This window comes from Mustelus asterias, chromosome 5 (genome assembly GCF_964213995.1).
Source record: "Mustelus asterias chromosome 5, sMusAst1.hap1.1, whole genome shotgun sequence".
Classification (NCBI taxonomy): domain Eukaryota; kingdom Metazoa; phylum Chordata; class Chondrichthyes; order Carcharhiniformes; family Triakidae; genus Mustelus; species Mustelus asterias.
In genome coordinates this window covers 24,371,471-24,389,470 of record NC_135805.1, presented here as the reverse complement: position 1 = coordinate 24,389,470, position 18,000 = coordinate 24,371,471, and the positions used below count along the sequence as shown (strand labels likewise).

The following is an 18,000-nucleotide window of genomic DNA, read 5'->3' as shown; positions in this document are numbered from 1 at the left end:
CCACTCACCTGAAGAAGGAGCTTAAGGCTCCGAAAGCTTGTGGCTTTTGCTATCAAATAAACCTGTTGGACTTTACCTGGTGTTGTTAAACTTCTTACTGTGTTTGCCCAGAAGGACCAGGAATCTCCAGTCTTCCATTCCTCCCCACCCCGGTCTACCTTCCAATGCCGAAAATGCACCCCCCCCCCCTCTCCAACACATCTAACCCCGCCAGGACATCCTCAACCCTCCCCTCCATGTGACTCCTGGTATTTACTTGTGACACTAATAAATCAACTCAACTGAACCTAAAAGTACACATACATGCACAGTTTTCTTTAACTAAATATAAAAATATACACAACCGTTCTGGTACAGCACACTGCGATAGTACAGCACACTGCTATAGTATAGCACACTGCTATAGTACATCACATTGCTATAGTACAACACACTGCTATAGTACAACACACAACTATAGCACAGCACACTGCTATAGCACAGCACACTGCTATAGTACAACACACAGCTATAGTACAACACATTGCTATAGCACAGCACACTGCTATAGTACAGCACACTGCTATAGCACAGCACACTGCTATAGCACAGCACACTGCTATAGTACAACACACTGCTATAGTACAGCACACTGCTATAGTACAGCACACAGCTATAGCACAGCACACTGCTATAGTACAGCACATTGCTATAGTACAGCACACAGCTATAGCACAGCACACTGCTATAGTACAGCACACAGCTATAGCACAGCACACTGCTATAGTACAGCACACTGCTATAGTACAGCACACTGCTATAGTACAGCACACTGCTATAGCACAGCACACTGCTATAGTACAGCACACTGCTATAGCACAGCACACTGCTATAGCACAGCACACTGCTATAGCACAGCACACTGCTATAGTACAGCACACTGCTATAGCACAGCACACTGCTATAGTACAACACACTGCTATAGCACAGCACACTGCTATAGCACAGCACACTGCTATAGTACAGCACACTGCTATAGCACAGCACACTGCTATAGTACAGCACACTGCTATAGCACAGCACACTGCTATAGTACAGCACACTGCTATAGTACAACACACTGCTATAGCACAGCACACTGCTATAGTACAGCACACTGCTATAGTACAGCACACTGCTATAGTACAGCACACTGCTATAGTACAACACACTGCTATAGTACAGCACACTGCTATAGTACAGCACACTGCTATAGTACAGCACACTGCTATAGCACAGCACACTGCTATAGTACAGCACACAGCTATAGCACAGCACACTGCTATAGCACAGCACACTGCTATAGCACAGCACACTGCTATAGCACAGCACACTGCTCTAATTGCCAAAACAACTCTTATCAAAGTCACAAATGTCATCATTGCAAATCAGCCAGAAAGGATGCCTGGAGTGTGTCTGTACATTAGGAGCTGACCTGTAATGACTAACTCTTCATGATACCCATGTAGCTTTGATTGCTTTGCTTGTGGCTCAGCCCAAACAACACACTGGAATGACTAAATTTGTAGCGTGCTATATTTATTTGAGAATGTGTGGTACAAAATATTCCAGGCTTTCAGCTTTGTGCCTCTTGATAATAGTCGAATGAATTTGGCCACACTTCTGAACAGCTGAGATCAGAATTAATCCGCAATTTACTCCCACTTTCATTGTCTAGGGTTGCCTGAACAGACAGAAAGTTCTCATTGCCATTCGACAAATGCAACAGTTCCTGAAAGGGCAAGAAAATCGTTTTGCTGATGGAATCCGTACCATGAAAGCCAAGTTATCGGCCTTACAGGTATCTGTTACCAAACTGACAGCAGACCAACCCTCAGGTATGTTCCCTCAGTCTCAGGCAGCAAGAGACATCCATTTCTTCAGACACTGCATTGTAAAGTTGTACAATGTCGCCGACAATACAGTCTATTAATGAATGGAGCCCTAGTGTAAATCTAGGTAGATATCTTGGGGAGCCGCCCAAAGGAAGGAGAGAAAAACAAACCCTGCAGAAGTTGAGTTGTGTGACTTTTGAGAAACCCTGTGCAAAGTGCTCCTCAGTAAAGCAAGGGAATTAGGAGCTGCCCCATTCAGTTACATGGACCTGTGCAGGCAGCACGGTGGCACAGTGGTTAGCACTGCTGCCTCACAGCACCAGGGACCAGTGTTCGATTCTGCCCTTGGGTCACTGTCTGTGTGGAGTTTGCACATTCTCCCCGTGTCTGCGTGGGTTTGCTCCGGTTTCCTCCCACACTCCGAAGATGTGCCGGTTAGGTGGATTGGCCATGCTCAACTGCTCCTTAGTGTTCCAAGGTGTGTAGGTTAGGGGGGAGGAGTCAGTGCCAGCGGCGGACCCCAGTGGGAACCTCATGAGGAAGGGGGGGTGGGCGGAAGCGGATGTGGGAGCTGGGGATGCCGGCAATGGCCGTTTGCAGGGGGTGTGCTGGTGATGGCTGTGTGGATGGGGGCTTGGGGAAAGGGGGTCCAGTGCCCGGGGGAAGTTGCCTGGGTGCCGGCACTGCCTGTTGAGAGGGGTCCGAGGTTCGGGAGGAAGGGAGGGGGAGTTGCCAGCACTGACTGTTGGGAGGGGGAAAGGCATCCAATGTTCAGGGGGGAAGAAGGGAGGGTGCTGGAACTGGAGGGGGGGGGAGGGAAATGTCGGCTCCAATCGGGGAGGTGGGAGGCAGGGAGCGGGGTGGGAGGTGAATGCCGGCCCAATTGCCGGGGTGAACGCCGGCTCTGATCATGGGGCGGGGCAGGGCGGGATTAGCGGGGTAAAAACGTGGAAATAGAGCCTGGGATTGCTGTTGGTGCAGGCTCGATGGGCCAAATGGCCTCCTCTGCACGGTAGGGAGTCTCTGATTCTATTAAAGATCTGAGTGACCTTGTAATAAATCACAAAATGTTCGCACGCAGGCACAGCAAGTGATTAGGAAACAAGTAAATGTTAGTCTTTCTTGTAAGGGGAATAGAATATACAGATAGAGAACTTTTGCTACAACTGTAAGGGCATTGGTGAGACCACAGCTCGGGAAAAATTTTGTGAAGGCCATAGAGGTCTCCACCACAGGCTGGCGAGCCTCCTGTCATCCCTTTACACAAAAAGGTACACCGCAACGTTTGCCAGTCAGACACTTAACAGGCTAATGGCAGCCTTCCCCCAGGATCATGGACTCCCAGGGCTGAAGTCCCATCAACCCAGAGCTGCTGGCTAATCCGAGGCTGGCAACTCCTCTGTGCTCGGCAGCGCCACTGGGGTGGCGGTGGCTGCTGCCAGTATGACACCTAGCCAAGGCCTCAGATCGAGGAGGGACGCAGGCTCGGGTGAGTGGTGGCGACAAGTGGGATGGGGTGGCGCAACAGGGGGACCAGCAGCGTGGGCAAGAGGGTGGCATTTAGTGTGATTGCCCTACCCAGCCCACACCATCACCACCATCCCCCTACCTGATGCTGGCCCCCTCAGTCAAGCTCTGAGTGCTTTTCAATGAGAGTACCCCCTTGAGCCTGAAAGCACACACACCAGGGTTTGCTTGGATGCTCCCTGCATGGGTGAGCTTCCTCAGCCACTGCTGGGTTAACAGCGTGCTGACTGGATGAGACCTTTAAATCGACATTGATTACCTACTTCAGTGGGATTTAATTGGGTTGAAGGCAGGAAGATGGCGGGATCCCCACCTGTCTGCCTTATTAAATGCCCTCTTCACCACCCCCATCATGCCATGGGGCGGGGCACATGAATACTATGAACAGTTTTGGTTTCCTTACTTAAGAAGGGATGTACTTTTATTGGAGGCTGTCCAGAGAAGGTTCACGAGGCTGACTCCTGGCATGAAAGGGTTGTGTTATGAGGGAAGGTTGCGCAGGTTGGGCCTTTATACATTGGAGTTTAGTAGAATGAAAGGCAATCTAATGGTAACAAGTAAGATTGTGAGGGGCCTTGGCAGGGTTGATGTTGAGAGGATGTTTCCCTTCATGGGGGAATCTAGAACTAGGAGGCACTGTTTTAAAATAATCACTCATATCCTCAAGATTGAACAGTAACCAGCCCCAGGTCTTTCGTTAAGATCACCCACAGAAGCTGCCTCTGTATCTTCTCTTATTGAGACAATAGTGTTGGTGTTTTGACAAGGCCAGAAAGGGCCGAGGGACGGTCCACAATGTCCTCATACTGCAAGATCAAAAGATGCAGATTGTCAATGAGAGAAGATGGTGAATGCATTGGTGATCATCATCCAAATTTCTGTAGAGGTTCCTGCAGATTGGAAAGTAGAAATTGTCACCCCAGTATTTAAGAATGTCAGGAGAGAGAAAATGTGTGCCTTGTGTTAGTAGTCAGGAAAATGCTAGAATCTGTTATAAAGGATGCGATAAGTGGACACTTAGATAATATTGATCTGATTGGGCATAGTCAACATGGCTTTATGAATAGAAAATGATGTTTGACAAATGTGTTGGAGTTTTTGAGGATGTTAATAACAGAATTGATAAAGGGGAGATGTTGGACATAGTTTACTTGGATAATTCTGAGAAGGCTTTTGGTAAAGTCCCCTACAGGATAGTCCCCTAAGAAAATCCAAGCAGCGTGTCTTAATGACTATCAGCCGGTGGCTCTGACATCCATCATTATGAAGTGCTTCGAAAGGTTGCTCATGGCACAAATCAATTCCAGCCTCCCAAACTACCTGGATCCACTACAGTTTGCCTACCACCGCAACAGGTCCACAGCAGACGCCATTTCCCTGGCTCTGCACTCAACCCTGGAACACCTAGATAACAAGGACACCTATGTCAGAGTCTTATTTATTGACTATAGCTCAGCCTTCAACACTATTATTCCCATCTCCAAACTCCATGGCCTGGGCCTCGGCACCTCCCCCAGCAACTGGATTCTGAACTTCCCAACTCACAGCCCACAATCAGTATGGATAGGCAACAATACCTCCTCCACAATCATCCTCAACACCGGTGTCCCACAAGGCTGTGTTCTCAGCCCCCTACTATACTCCTTATACACCTATGACTGTGTGGCCAAATTCCCCTCCAATTCAATTTTCAAGTTTGCTGACGACACCACCATAGTGGGTCGAATCTCAGACAATGACAAGACAGAGTACAGGAATGAGATAGAGAACCTGGTGAACTGGTGCGGCAACAATAATCTCTCCCTCAATGTCAACAAAACGAGGGAGATTGTCATCGACTTCAGGAAGCGTAAAGGAAAACATGCCCCCGTCTACATCAACGGGGATGAAGTAGAAAGGGTTGAGAGCTTCAAGTTTTTAGGTGTCCAGATCACCAACAACCTGTCCTGGTCCCCCTATGCCGACCCTATAGTTAAGAAAGCCCACCAACGTCTCTACTTTCTCAGAAGACTAAGGAAATTTGGCATGTCAGCTACGACTCTCACCAACCTTTACAGATACACCATAGAAAGCATTCTTTCTGGTTGTATCACAGCTTGGTATGGCTCCTGCTCTGCCCAAGACTGCAAGGAACTAACTACAAAAGGTCGTGAATGTAGCCCAATCAATCATGCAAACCAGCTTCCCATCCATTGACTCTGTCTACACTGCCGCTGCCTCGGCAAAGCAGCCAGCATAATTAAGGACTCCACGCACCCCGGACATTCTCTCTTCCACCTTCTTCCTTCGGGAAAAAGATACAAAAGTCTGAGGTCACGTACCAACCGTTTCAAGAACAGCTTCTTCCCTGCTGCTGTCAGACTTCTGAATGAACTTACCTTGCATTAAGTTGATCTTTCTCTACACCCTAGCTATGACTGTAACACTACCTTCTGCACTCTCTTGTTTCCTTCTCTACGAATGGTATGTTTTGTCTGTACAGCGCACAAGAAACAATACTTTTCACTGTATGTTAATATATGTGACAATAATAAATCAAATCAAAATCAAGTCATAGGAGGTTGGCGAGCAAAATTCAAGCACGTGGAATAGGAGGTAATATACTTTATTGTTTGTTTCATTCATCTATGGACATGGTCGTTGCTGGCTGGCAGCATTTATTGCCCATCCCTAGTTGCCCTTGAGAAGGTGGTGGAGAGCTGCCTTCTTGAATCGCTGCAGTCCATGCTCTGTTGGTTGACCCACAATGCCGTTAGGGAGGGAATTCCAGGACTTTGACCCAGCGATTGAGAAGGAATGGCGATATATTTCCAAGTCAGGACAGTGAGTGGCTTGGGGGGAGCTTGCAGGTGATGATGCTCCCATGCCTCTGCTGCCCTTGTCTTTCTACATCGAAGTGGTCATGGGTTTGCAAGGTACTGTCTAAGGATTGAGGATTGGCTAACAAACGGGAAACAGAGAGTAGGAATAAACATGTCAGTCTTGCGTTGGCAGGTTGTGGCTAGTGGGGTACCACAAAGATCAGTGCTTGGGCCCCAGCTGTTCACAATATATCAATGATTTGGATATGGGGATCAAATGTAATATTTCCAAATTTGCAGATGACACAAAGCTAGGTAGGAATGTCTGTTGTGAGGAAGATGCAAAACAGTTTCAAAGGGATTTGGACAGACTTAGTGAGTGGGCAAGAACACGACAGATGGAATATAAAGCGGAAAAATATGAGGTTATCCACTGCAGTAGGAGGAACAGATGTGCAGAGTATTTCTTAAATGGTGAGACATTAGAAAGTGTAGATGTACAAAAGGACCTACTTGGGAGTCCTTGTTCATAAGTCACTGAAAGCTAACATGCAGGTGCGGCAAGCTATTTGGAAGGCGAAGAGTATGTTAGCCTTTATCATGAGAAGATTTGAGTACAGGAGCACTGAGGTCTTGCTTCAATTGTGTACCACCCTGGTGAGATGTCACCTGTTGTACTGTGTGCGGTTTTGGTCCCCGTACCTTAGAGAGTGTGATAAGGTTCACCAGATTTGTTCCGGGGAAGGTGGGACTGTCTTATGAAGGGAGAGATTGGGAAAACTGGGCCTGAATTCTCGAGAATTTTGAAGAATGAGTGATGATCTCATCGAAATATACAAAATACCTAAAGAACTAGATGCAAGTGTGATGTTTCCCCTGGTTGGGGCATCTAGAACCAGGGGACATCATTTCATAATAAGGAGGGAACCAATTAGGATTGAAATAGAAGAGTGTTTTTATTAATCAGAAGGTTGTGAATCTTTGGATTCTCTGCCCCAGAGGCCTGTGGAAGCTCAGTTACTGAGTATGTTTAAAGTAGAGACTAACAGGTTTCTCTATCCCAGTGACATAAAGGGAGATGGGGATTGTGTGGGAAACAAGTTTTGAAGTGAATTTTTTTCTCCTGATTCTATCGATTCAGGGACGGATCATGAAATGCACTTTGTCTGTCAGCCTGGCTTTCAGTTGATTGGCTCCAGCACCAGAGTATGCCAGCCCAGTGGACTTTGGCTCGGCCAGCATTCATTGCCCATTCCTAATTGTCCTTGCAAAGGTCGTAGTGATCCGCCTTCTTGAACTGCTGTGGCATGATGGCATAGTGGTTAGCACTGCTGCCTCACAGCGCCAGGGAGCCGGGTTTGATTTCGGCCTTGAGTGATTATGTGGAGTTTGCATGTCCTCCCCATGTATCCATGGGTTTCCTCTGGATGCTCCGGTTTCCTCCCACAGTCCAAAGATGTGCAGGTTAGGTGGATTGGCCATGCTAGATTTCCTCTTCCCAAGATGTGTAGGTTAGGGGGGGTTAACCATGGTAAATGTGTGGGGTTGCAGGGATAGGGCGAAGGGGGATGGGCCTGGATAAGCTGCTGTTTCACAGAGTCTGTGCAGAGTCAATGGACCAAATAGTCTCCTTCTGCACTGTAGGGATTGTATGGTTCTATGGTCCATGTGGTATTGGTACACCATGGTGCTGATAGGGAGGGAGTTCTGGGATTTTGACCCAGCGACAGTGAAGGAACAGTGATATAATTCCAATTCAGGATGGCGAGTAGCTTAGAGGGGAATTTCCAGGTGGTGGTATTCCCATTGTCCTTCTAGGTGATCATGGGTTTGTGAGGTGCTGTATAGGAAACCTTGGTGAGTTCATGCAATATATCAGCCACGATCATTTTGAATGGCAGAGCAGGCTCAATGGACTGAATGGCCTACTCCTGCTCATATGTTCCTATGTTCCTATTAATTATGCTATGTAAATGCAAGTTGTTGTTAAATAGCCGTCCCGAATTCATGCTCTAGGCTCATGTGTGTATCATGACGACTTGGAAAGGTATTGGACCTGACAGAACATAGAACATAGAACAGTACAGCACAGAACAGGCCCTTCGGCCCACGATGTTGTGCCGAGCTTTATCTGAAACCAAGATCAAGCTATCCCACTCCCTATCATCCTGGTGTGCTCCATGAGCCTATCCAATAACCGCTTAAATGTTCCTAAAGTGTCTGACTCCACTATCACTGCAGGCAGTCCATTCCACACCCCAACCACTCTCTGCGTAAAGAACCTACCTCTGATATCCTTCCTATATCTCCCACCATGAACCCTATAGTTATGCCCCCTTGTAATAGCTCCATCCACCCGAGGAAATAGTCTTTGAACATTCACTCTATCTATCCCCTTCATCATTTTATAAACCTCTATTAAGTCTCCCCTCAGCCTCCTCCGCTCCAGAGAGAACAGCCCTAGCTCCCTCAACCTTTCCTCATAAGACCTCCCCTCCAAACCAGGCAGCATCCTGGTAAATCTCCTCTGCACTCTTTCCAGCGCTTCCACATCCTTCTTATAGTGAGGTGACCAGAACTGCACACAATATTCCAAATGTGGTCTCACCAAGGTCCTGAACAGTTGCAGCATAACCCCACGGCTCTTAAACTCCAACCCCCGTTAATAAAAGCTAACACACTATAGGCCTTCTTCACAGCTCTATCCACTTGAGTGGCAACCTTCAGAGATCTGTGGATATGGACCCCAAGATCTCTCTGTTCCTCCACAGTCTTCAGAACCCTACCTTTGACCCTGTAATCCACATTTAAATTTGTCCTACCAAAATGAATCACCTCACATTTATCAGGGTTAAACTCCATTTGCCATTTTTCAGCCCAGCTTTGCATCCTATCTATGTCCCTTTGCAGCCCACAACAGCCCTCCACCTCATCCACTACTCCACCAATCTTGGTGTCATCAGCAAATTTACTGATCCACCCTTCAGCCCCCTCCTCTAAGTCATTGATAAAAATCACAAAGAGCAGAGGACCAAGCACTGATCCCTGTGGCACTCCGCTAGCAACCTGCCTCCAGTCCGAAAATTTTCCATCGACCACCACCCTCTGTCTTCGATCAGACAGCCAGTTACCTATGCAATCGGCCAACTTTCCCTCTATCCCACACCTCCTTACTTTCACCATAAGCCAACCATGGGGGACCTTATCAAACGCCTTACTAAAATCCATGTATATGACATCAACTGCCCTACCTTCATCAACACACTTAGTTCCCTCCTCAAAAAATTTGTGAGGCACGACTTGCCCTTCACAAATCCGTGCTGACTATCCCGGATTAATCCGCATCTTTCTAAATGGTCGTAAATCCCATCCCTAAGGACCTTTTCCATCAATTTACCAACCACCGAAGTAAGACTAACCGGTCTATAATTACCAGGGTCATTTCTATTCCCTTTCTTAAACAGAGGAACAACATTCGCCACTCTCCAGTCCTCTGATCCCAAGGGAATCTCGCACCACAGTGCCTGAATGCCTTATGACTGAATGGGAATGGGTGATCATAGAATCATAGCATCCCTATAGTGCAAAAGGAGGCTATTTGGCCCATCGGGTAAGGGGGCATGGGGTAAGTACAGAAACAAGGATACAGAAATAAATAGCCACAGGGTCTTTGAATATTTTGGGCAGCAAGGTGGCACAGTGGTTAGCACTGCTGCCTCACAGCGCCAGGAACCTGGGTTCAATTCCCGGCTAGGGTCACTGTCTGTGTGGAGTTTGCACATTCTCCCTGTGTCTGCGTGGGTTTCCTCCGGGTGTTCCGGTTTCCTCCCACAGTCCAAAGATGTGGTGGTTAGGTGGATTGGCCATGCTAAATTGCCACTTAGTGTCAGGGGGACTAGCTAGGGTAAATGCGTAGGGTTATGGGGATAGGGCCTGGGTGGGATTGTGGTTGGTGCAGACTCGATGGGCCGAATGGCCTCCTTCTGCACTGTAGGGATTCTATGATTTGCACATTTACCACGTGTTAATGATTTTTGGTTCTGATACCTACAGAACTCTCCCTGAAAAAGGTAGTGAATTAAGCCAATCCCTTAATTTAAGCAGGTATTCCTGATGTGACATACATAGCCTCAGTTGAGAAATCCTTCTCTCTCTCTCTCTCTGCTTCATTTTAGTGACATTGTGCCCTGTGCTGGAGGCTCCTAAGCATGGCAAGAAATTCGGCTCCAGGTACAGGACGGATCATGAAGTGCACTTTGTCTGTCAGCCTGGCTATCAGCTGACTGGCTCCAGCAGCAGAGTATGTCAGCCCAGTGGACGTTGGAGCGGCGAGAATGCTAATTGTACAGGTACTCTGGGTTAAAGTTTCACAATTTCACTTTTTGTTTGTTGGGGGGTTGGTTGCGTGGGGGAATGGTGGCACAGTAGCAATATCACTTGACTAATAATCCAGAGACCCAGCCTAAAGCTCTGATAAAGTTAAAGTTTATTTACTAGTCACAAGTAAGGCTTACATGAACACTGCAATGAAGTTACTGTGAAATTCCCCCAGTGGGAACATGGGTTCAAATACCACCAGGGCAGCTGGTGGAATTTAAACTAGAATAGAATTATAGAATCCCTACAATGCAGAAGGAGGCCATTCGGCCCATCGACAACAATCCCACCCAGGCCCTATCCCAGTAACCCCACTTATTGACCCCACTAATCCCCCTGACACTAAGGGGCAATTTAGCATGGCCAATCAACCAAACCCGCACACCTTTGGACTGTGGGAGGAAACCGGAACAACCGGACAAAACCCACACAGGCTGGGAAAGAATGTGCAAACTCCACACAGGCAGTTACTGGAATTGAACCCATGTCTCTGGCGCTGTGAGGCAGCAGTGCAAACCACTGTGTCACTGTGCCTCCCAGATTAAATCTGGAATTATAAACTTGACTCAGTAATGGTGACTCTGACAAACTATCATTGATTGTCACAAAAACCCATGTCCTTTAGGGAAGGAAATCTGCCATCTTTACCTGGTCTGGCCTACATGTGACTCCAGACCCACAGCAATGTGGTTGACTTCTAACTGCCCTCAGTTCAAGGCCAAATCAAGGATGGGCAACAAATATGAGCCTTGCCAGCGATGTTCACATCATATGAAAGAATAAAGAGGAAAAAAAGGTTGATGAAAGAAACCCTAATCATTCACTTTATTAGATGACATAACATATGGAGGAGTCCGCACTCTCTAAGTGAGATACTATCACCAGATATCAGGTGGAACCAAACCACAACACTAACTAATTCCATTAGTATTTTACACATTGCCTAAAATGATTTAAGGCTACGATTGCTGCCAATGTTGTGCATACGCAGTTTTACGCCGATGGTAGGCCCAGGTTAATGGCTGCCATCTTTATTAGCAGCAATGTGCCGCAGGACGCATGCACGGCCGCCATCTTAATAGGGGACAATTTGCGACATGTACCCAGCTTAATTTTCAAGAACTATGCACCATGCCTCTCAATAAAATGGCTATTAGTGTTTTGGAAAATCATAGAATCATAGAGGTTTACAACATGGAAACAGGCCCTACGGTCCAACTTGTCCATGCCGCCCAGTTTTTACCACCAAGCTAGTCCCAATTGCCCGCATTTGGCCCATATCCCTCTATACCCATCTTTCCCATGTAACTGTCTAATTGCTTTTTAATGGACAAAATTGTACCCACTTCTACTACTACCTCTGGCAGCTCTTTTCAGACACTCACCACCCTCTGAGTGAAACAATTTCCCCTCTGGACACTTTTGTATCTCTCCTCTCTCGCCTTAAACCTATGCCCTCTAGTTTTAGACTCTCCTACCTTTGGGAAAGGATGTTGACCATCTACCTTATCTATGCCCCTCATTATTTTATGGACCTCTATAAGATCACCCCTAAGCCTCCTACGTGCCAGGGAAAAAAGTCCTAGTCTATCCAACCTCTCCTTACAACTCAAACCATCAAGTCCCGGTAACATCCTAGTAAATCTGTTCTGCACTCTTTTTAGTTTAATAATATCCTTTCTTTAATAGGGTGACCAGATCTGTACACAGTGTGCCAAGTGTGGCCTTACCAATGTCTTGTAGAACTTACTTCAACAAGACGTCCCAACTCCTGTATTTAATGTTCTGACCAATGAAACCAAGCATGCCGAATGCCTTCTTCACCACTCTGTCCACCTGTGACTCCACTTTCAAGGAGCTATGAACATGTACCCCTAGATCTCTTTGTTCTGTAACTCTCCCCAATGCCCTACATATCTGGTTGAGCAATATAATTAATTCTCTCTATTTTTCCAATGCTCCCTCTCTATTTATCTCTCTCACCATCTCACTTTGCAGCCGGAATTTTACCACCCCGCCCACCACGGGAATCGGAGCAGGCGAGGGGCGGAACATGGAAAGATCTCGGGCGGGATTTTATGGTTTGGGGATGAGCAAGGCCCTAAAAATTTGACATCTTTCTGTCCCTGCACATCTCTCTCTCTCTCTCCCTCTTTGTGTGGCTCATTCATTATATTCGCATCACTCTCTCCCACTCTCACTGTTTATGCATCTGTCTGCCCTTCTCTGATGCCAGTGTCGGTGCCCAGAGGCTGGCTCTCTGCCCAGCTGCGGAATACCGCTTTCCCGCAATAACTCCATTGTGTAATCATACCAACCTGGATCATGCTGCCGGGGGACACGGTAGAGGGTAAGGGTCATTGATTGGTACCAGGACCAGCTCGCTGCCATGCTGGGAACAGTAGTGCTGATGCCCACAAACCGCCAAGTTTGGCCCAACTAAAACCAATTGAAACGAGTGCTTGATTTCCGTGTATGCGTGGACCAATGTGCAGATGGATATCAGTGGCCATCTTGCATGGCTATATCGTGTTGGCAAGAGATACAAAGAACAAAGAACAATACAGCACAGGAACAGGCCCTTCGGCCCTCCAAGCCCGCGCCGCTCCCCGGTCCAGGATTGAATCCTGAATCCAGGATCCCCGCCCAATTTTCCAGCCTATCTACATACCAATATCCTATCCACCGAGCTGTCCCTCACAGCTACGATGCTTTGTTCATTACAACCTATTAACTCACCCCCACCCCCCCATTCCAGACCTTGTGATCTCCAGGGAGAGGCGAAAACCCAGAGTGAAAAACATGGGGAAAAAAAAAATCTGGGAAATTCCTCTCCGACCCCCTGAGGCGATCGAAACGAGTCCAGGAGATCACAATGGCCCTGATCGGAAAATGCTTCCCAACCCTAGTCATTTCCACTTCCACGAACACCATATGAATTCCCTGCCCCCGAGACAGGTTCCCAACTATCCGCAGTCTCGCTCTGTACTGGCACCAGCAAGATGATCATAGAATGAAGCCTTGAAACGAGAAACAAGGAACAATTAGCCCGCGCCGCTCCCTGGTCCAAACTAGACCACTCTTTTGTATCCCTCCATTCCCACTCCCTTCATATAGCTGTCTAGATAAGTCTTAAACGTTCCCAGTGTGTCCGCCTCCACCACCTTGCCCGGCAACACATTCCAGGCCCCCACGACCCTCTGTGTGAAATATGTCCTTCTGATATCTGTGTTAAACCTCCCCCCCTTCACCTTGAACCTATGACCCCTCGTGAACGTCACCACCGACCCGGGGAAAAGCTTCCCACCGTTCACCCTATCTATGCCTTTCATAATTTTATACACCTCTATTAAGTCTCCCCTCATCCTCCGTCTTTCCAAGGAGAACAACCCCAGTTTCCCCAATCTCTCATAACCAAGCCCCTCCATACCAGGCAACATCCTGGTAAACCTCCTCTGTACTCTCTCCAAAGCCTCCACGTCCTTCTGGTAGTGTGGCGACCAGAACTGGACGCAGTATTCCAAATGCGGCCGAACCAACGTTCTATACATCTGCAACATCAGACCCCAACTCTTATACTCTATGCCCCGTCCTATAAAGGCAAGCATGCCATATGCCTTCTTCACCACCTTCTCCACCTGCGACGTCACCTTCAAAGATCTGTGGACTTGCACACCCAGGTCCCTCTGCGTCTCTACACCCTTTATGGTTCTTCCATTTATCATGTAGCTCCTCCCTACATTATTCCCACCAAAATGCATCACTTCGCATTTATCAGGATTGAACTCCTGATGCAGAGGGAGGACAATACAGGCCGGAATGTTACAGCCCTTCAAGCCAGCAGGATTTTCCCATCTTGTTGCAGTGAACAGAGATTTGGCTGGGCACCAAATTCACTGACCTCGGTGCAGCGAGAGTGTGGCGTGGATGGCCAATAAGATCGCGTTCACAGTGTTGATTTAAACTGAATGCGTTAATGCCTCTATTACAACGGCAACATTGCACACACGCATTACACACTTACACATAGGTATTGCACGCTGTAATTCATAGAATCATAGAATCCCCACAGTGCAAAAGGAGGCCATTTGGCCCATCGAGTCTGCACTGACCACAATCCCTCCCAGGCCCTATCCCCTAACCCCACTTATTTACCCTGCTAATCCCCGACACTAGGGTCAATTTAACATGGCCAATCAACCTAACGCGCACATCTTTGAAGGGCTCACACTATTAGACTGAATTGGGTTCAGGAAATGATTATTAACTGTTGATAATTTTACTTGGCGTGATCACAATTATGGATCTTCTGACAGCCGGCATGGTGGCACAGTGGTTAGCACTGCTGCCTCACAGCGCCAGGGACCTGGGTTCGATTCCCGGCTTGGGTCACTGTATGTGCGGAGTCTGCACGTTCTCCCCATGTCTGCATGGGTTTCCTCCCACAGTCCAAAGATGTGCTGGTTAGGTGAATTGGCCATGCTAAATTCTCCCTCAGTGTACCTGAACAGGTGCCGGAGTGTGGCAACTAGGGGATTTTCATAGTAACTTCATTGCAGTGTTAATGTAAGCCACTTGTGACTAATAAATTAACTTTAACTTTGGTGTACTCACAGCAAACTTTACACGAAGACAGTTGCCAAGCAGATCTGCCAATGCCTGGATTTCGGAGGGAGTGAATAATGAAGTCTTTTATGGCATTTCATGTCACACAAAACCACCTTGATCAAAGTCAGCTGAATGCTCTCATTCCTAAACCTGAAAAAAAACATTTCATTCCCCATGTGGGAACACCTGCCCAGGCAAATGATATTTGGTCTCACATTCCAGCTGGAACGCCCTATCTTCCCCATCAGGCAGCCTCTGCCAGGGTGACGCGACCTGTGCTCACTTGCCCCGCTAACCCAGCCATGCTGCAGCTGCCAGGCCTGATGGATTTCAGAGGTCGTGGACGCATTTAGTTAATAGTCTCAGGCATCTCATTAAATCATTTCATGGTCTAACGGCCCAGAGATATTCCAGGCATGCTATTGATAGGCAACGGTACCTAGTTCACAGTAAGTCTCTGTGATACTGCGCTGGCTGGTTGCTGTCACAGAGCTCTGTGAGTCAGGCCACAACTCTTTTGTCTGTCTGAATGGAGGAAAACGTGAAGCTAAGGCTATTGTGATGAAAACACCCTTAAGACGGGTTAAAGGCTGTGTAACAAGATAATGTGCGGATTAAGGACGGCACGATGGTTAGCACTACTGCCTCCCAGCTCCAGGGACCCCAGATTCGATTCCAGCCTTGGGTCACTGTCTGTGTGGAGTTTGCACGTTCTCCCCATGTCTGCGTGGATTTCCTCCAGGTGCTCCGGTTTCCTCCACAGTCCAAAGATGTGCAGATTAGGTGGGTTGGCCATGCTAAATTGCTCCTTAGTCCAAAGATATGTAGGTTAGGGGGGGTTAATGGGTAAATGTGTGGGGCCAAGGGGATAGGGCAGGGGAGAGGGCCTGGGTAAGATATTCTGCCAGAGAGTCAGTGCAGACTCGATGGGCCAAATGAAGAATCGCTGCGAGCTTGGGGTGGGTGAGAACCTGGAGGAAATCTCGCCATTGCAGTTTCACGTTTCCCCCTCACCTTAGAACCCACTGGGGTGGAGTGTGAGGAGAGCGTAAAACTCTGGCCAAACTGCTGCAATGTTATGACATAATGTTGGTGCCTGAGGTGCTATGCCATACAGTGATTGGCCATTTTACAGAGCAGAAACATGGCTGCAAAGCTAATCTCAAACTCCGGAGAGATACCAGGTTATTTCCAAAGAGAGTCAGAGAGTGCGAGTCACAACCAGGCCCCTCCCCCACACACCTAACTGTCAATCACTCGGGTGGGGTGAGGAACGGGTAACACGGGAATGTTCAAAGTAGAAGTCGACATTTGAACAGCTCAGGAACAGCAACCTTTACCAGAATATTAGCGACAAGTTATCGCGGGCAAGACTCTCTGGCCACCCTTTGGCGTTTTTCCCAGAGGCGCGAGGCAGCATGCCATTCATTGGCAGTGGGATTCTCTGGTCTTGCCGCTGTCAATGGAAATTCACACTGAAATCACCCAATGCCTCTGGGAAACCCACGCTGGGGGGGGCGCCGCTGTCAGGACCAGAGAATCCCACCGGCATGAATGATCCGAGAATTATAGCCCTCATTTATACAGCTCTTTTAACTCAGTAAACCATCCCAAGACAAGAGAAGCGTTATCCAACAAAATCTGATATAGAGGCACGTATTAGTACAGATAACTGAAGCTTGATCAAAGAAATAGGTTTTATGGAGCTTCTTAAAAGAGAAAATACGTCCATGATAACCCAAAGGACCAGACAACTCTTTCTCAACACCCTAACTGTGACTGTAACACTACATTCTGCACTCTCTCCTTTCCTTCTCCCCTATGTACTCTGTGAACAGTATGCTTTGTCTGAATGGCACGCAAGAAACAATACTTTTCACTGTATCCCAATAGATGTGACAATAATAAATCAAATCAAATCAAAGCTCTATTTTCTCCAGGTAGAATTTAAGACTTAGAGGGCTGTATTTCATTTTTGGTCCCAAGTTCAAAAGGGAATTGGGTAAATACTTGAAGAGGAAGAAAATGTAGAGCTATGGAAAAAGGACAGGGGAATGAGATGAATTGGACTGTTTGCTTAAACAGCCTGTCAGGCGCAATGGGCCAAATGGCCTCCTTCTGTCCTGTATCATTGTACGATTCGAAAGTTCACAAAAGTCTCTGGAACCCCCTTCCCAGGAAGCAGTTTAACAAAAAGACTCTGTGGCTAAACCTCTACCTGTGAACCATGGTGTTTGGCATACCCATTTCAAGCCGGTTTGATTTCTCTTACAGAAGTTAATGAGTGCGCCAGCACCCCCTGCCAAAATGGAGGGATCTGCACGGATGCCATGAACCACTACACGTGCTCTTGCCCAAACAGCTGGACGGGGCGCCACTGCCAGTATCCAGTGCAGACAGGTTTGCAACATCTGGGAAAGGTTCAATGACTGTCTGGATTTGGGAATAGTGAGAACAGTATCTTGTTCCAGTGCAAGTTAGGAAACAAACAGTCCAGATTCCCTCAAGGGCATTAACATGGGAATGTGCTGCAGGGAATTTTACAAAGGCAAACTTTAAAAAAAATTTTTTTGATCTGTTAACCTAAAAAAGAATTGGAAAGCGTTTTCCGCTCTGTGTTCTGAAACTATTTTGCACATGTTGTGGTTTTACTTTTCAAAACCATGTGGAATCCGTTTCAGAAGCTTCTCTTTGAAGTACCGTTATTATTGTGTAGATGCACGCACATTCCACTGAGGGAATGTGATCGTGTTTGGTGAATAATATTTTAACTTCCTTTATTAAGATACAGAAACAAAACATTGGGGAACAGAATGAGAAGGTTGAATAATCTT

At 47.3% G+C, this 18,000-nt stretch overlaps 1 protein-coding gene across 1 annotated transcript in view; it reads left to right on the top strand.

Moving 5' to 3' along the window:
- fbln7 (fibulin 7) overlaps positions 1-18,000 on the top strand; it is a 50,250-nt gene that overhangs the window by 20,506 nt on the left and 11,744 nt on the right. The window contains exons 2-4 of the mRNA XM_078213647.1: positions 1,697-1,856; positions 10,357-10,530; positions 17,441-17,566. Coding sequence (XP_078069773.1) covers positions 1,697-1,856; positions 10,357-10,530; positions 17,441-17,566 — 460 coding nt within the window. The remainder of the gene's footprint in view (positions 1-1,696; positions 1,857-10,356; positions 10,531-17,440; positions 17,567-18,000) is intronic.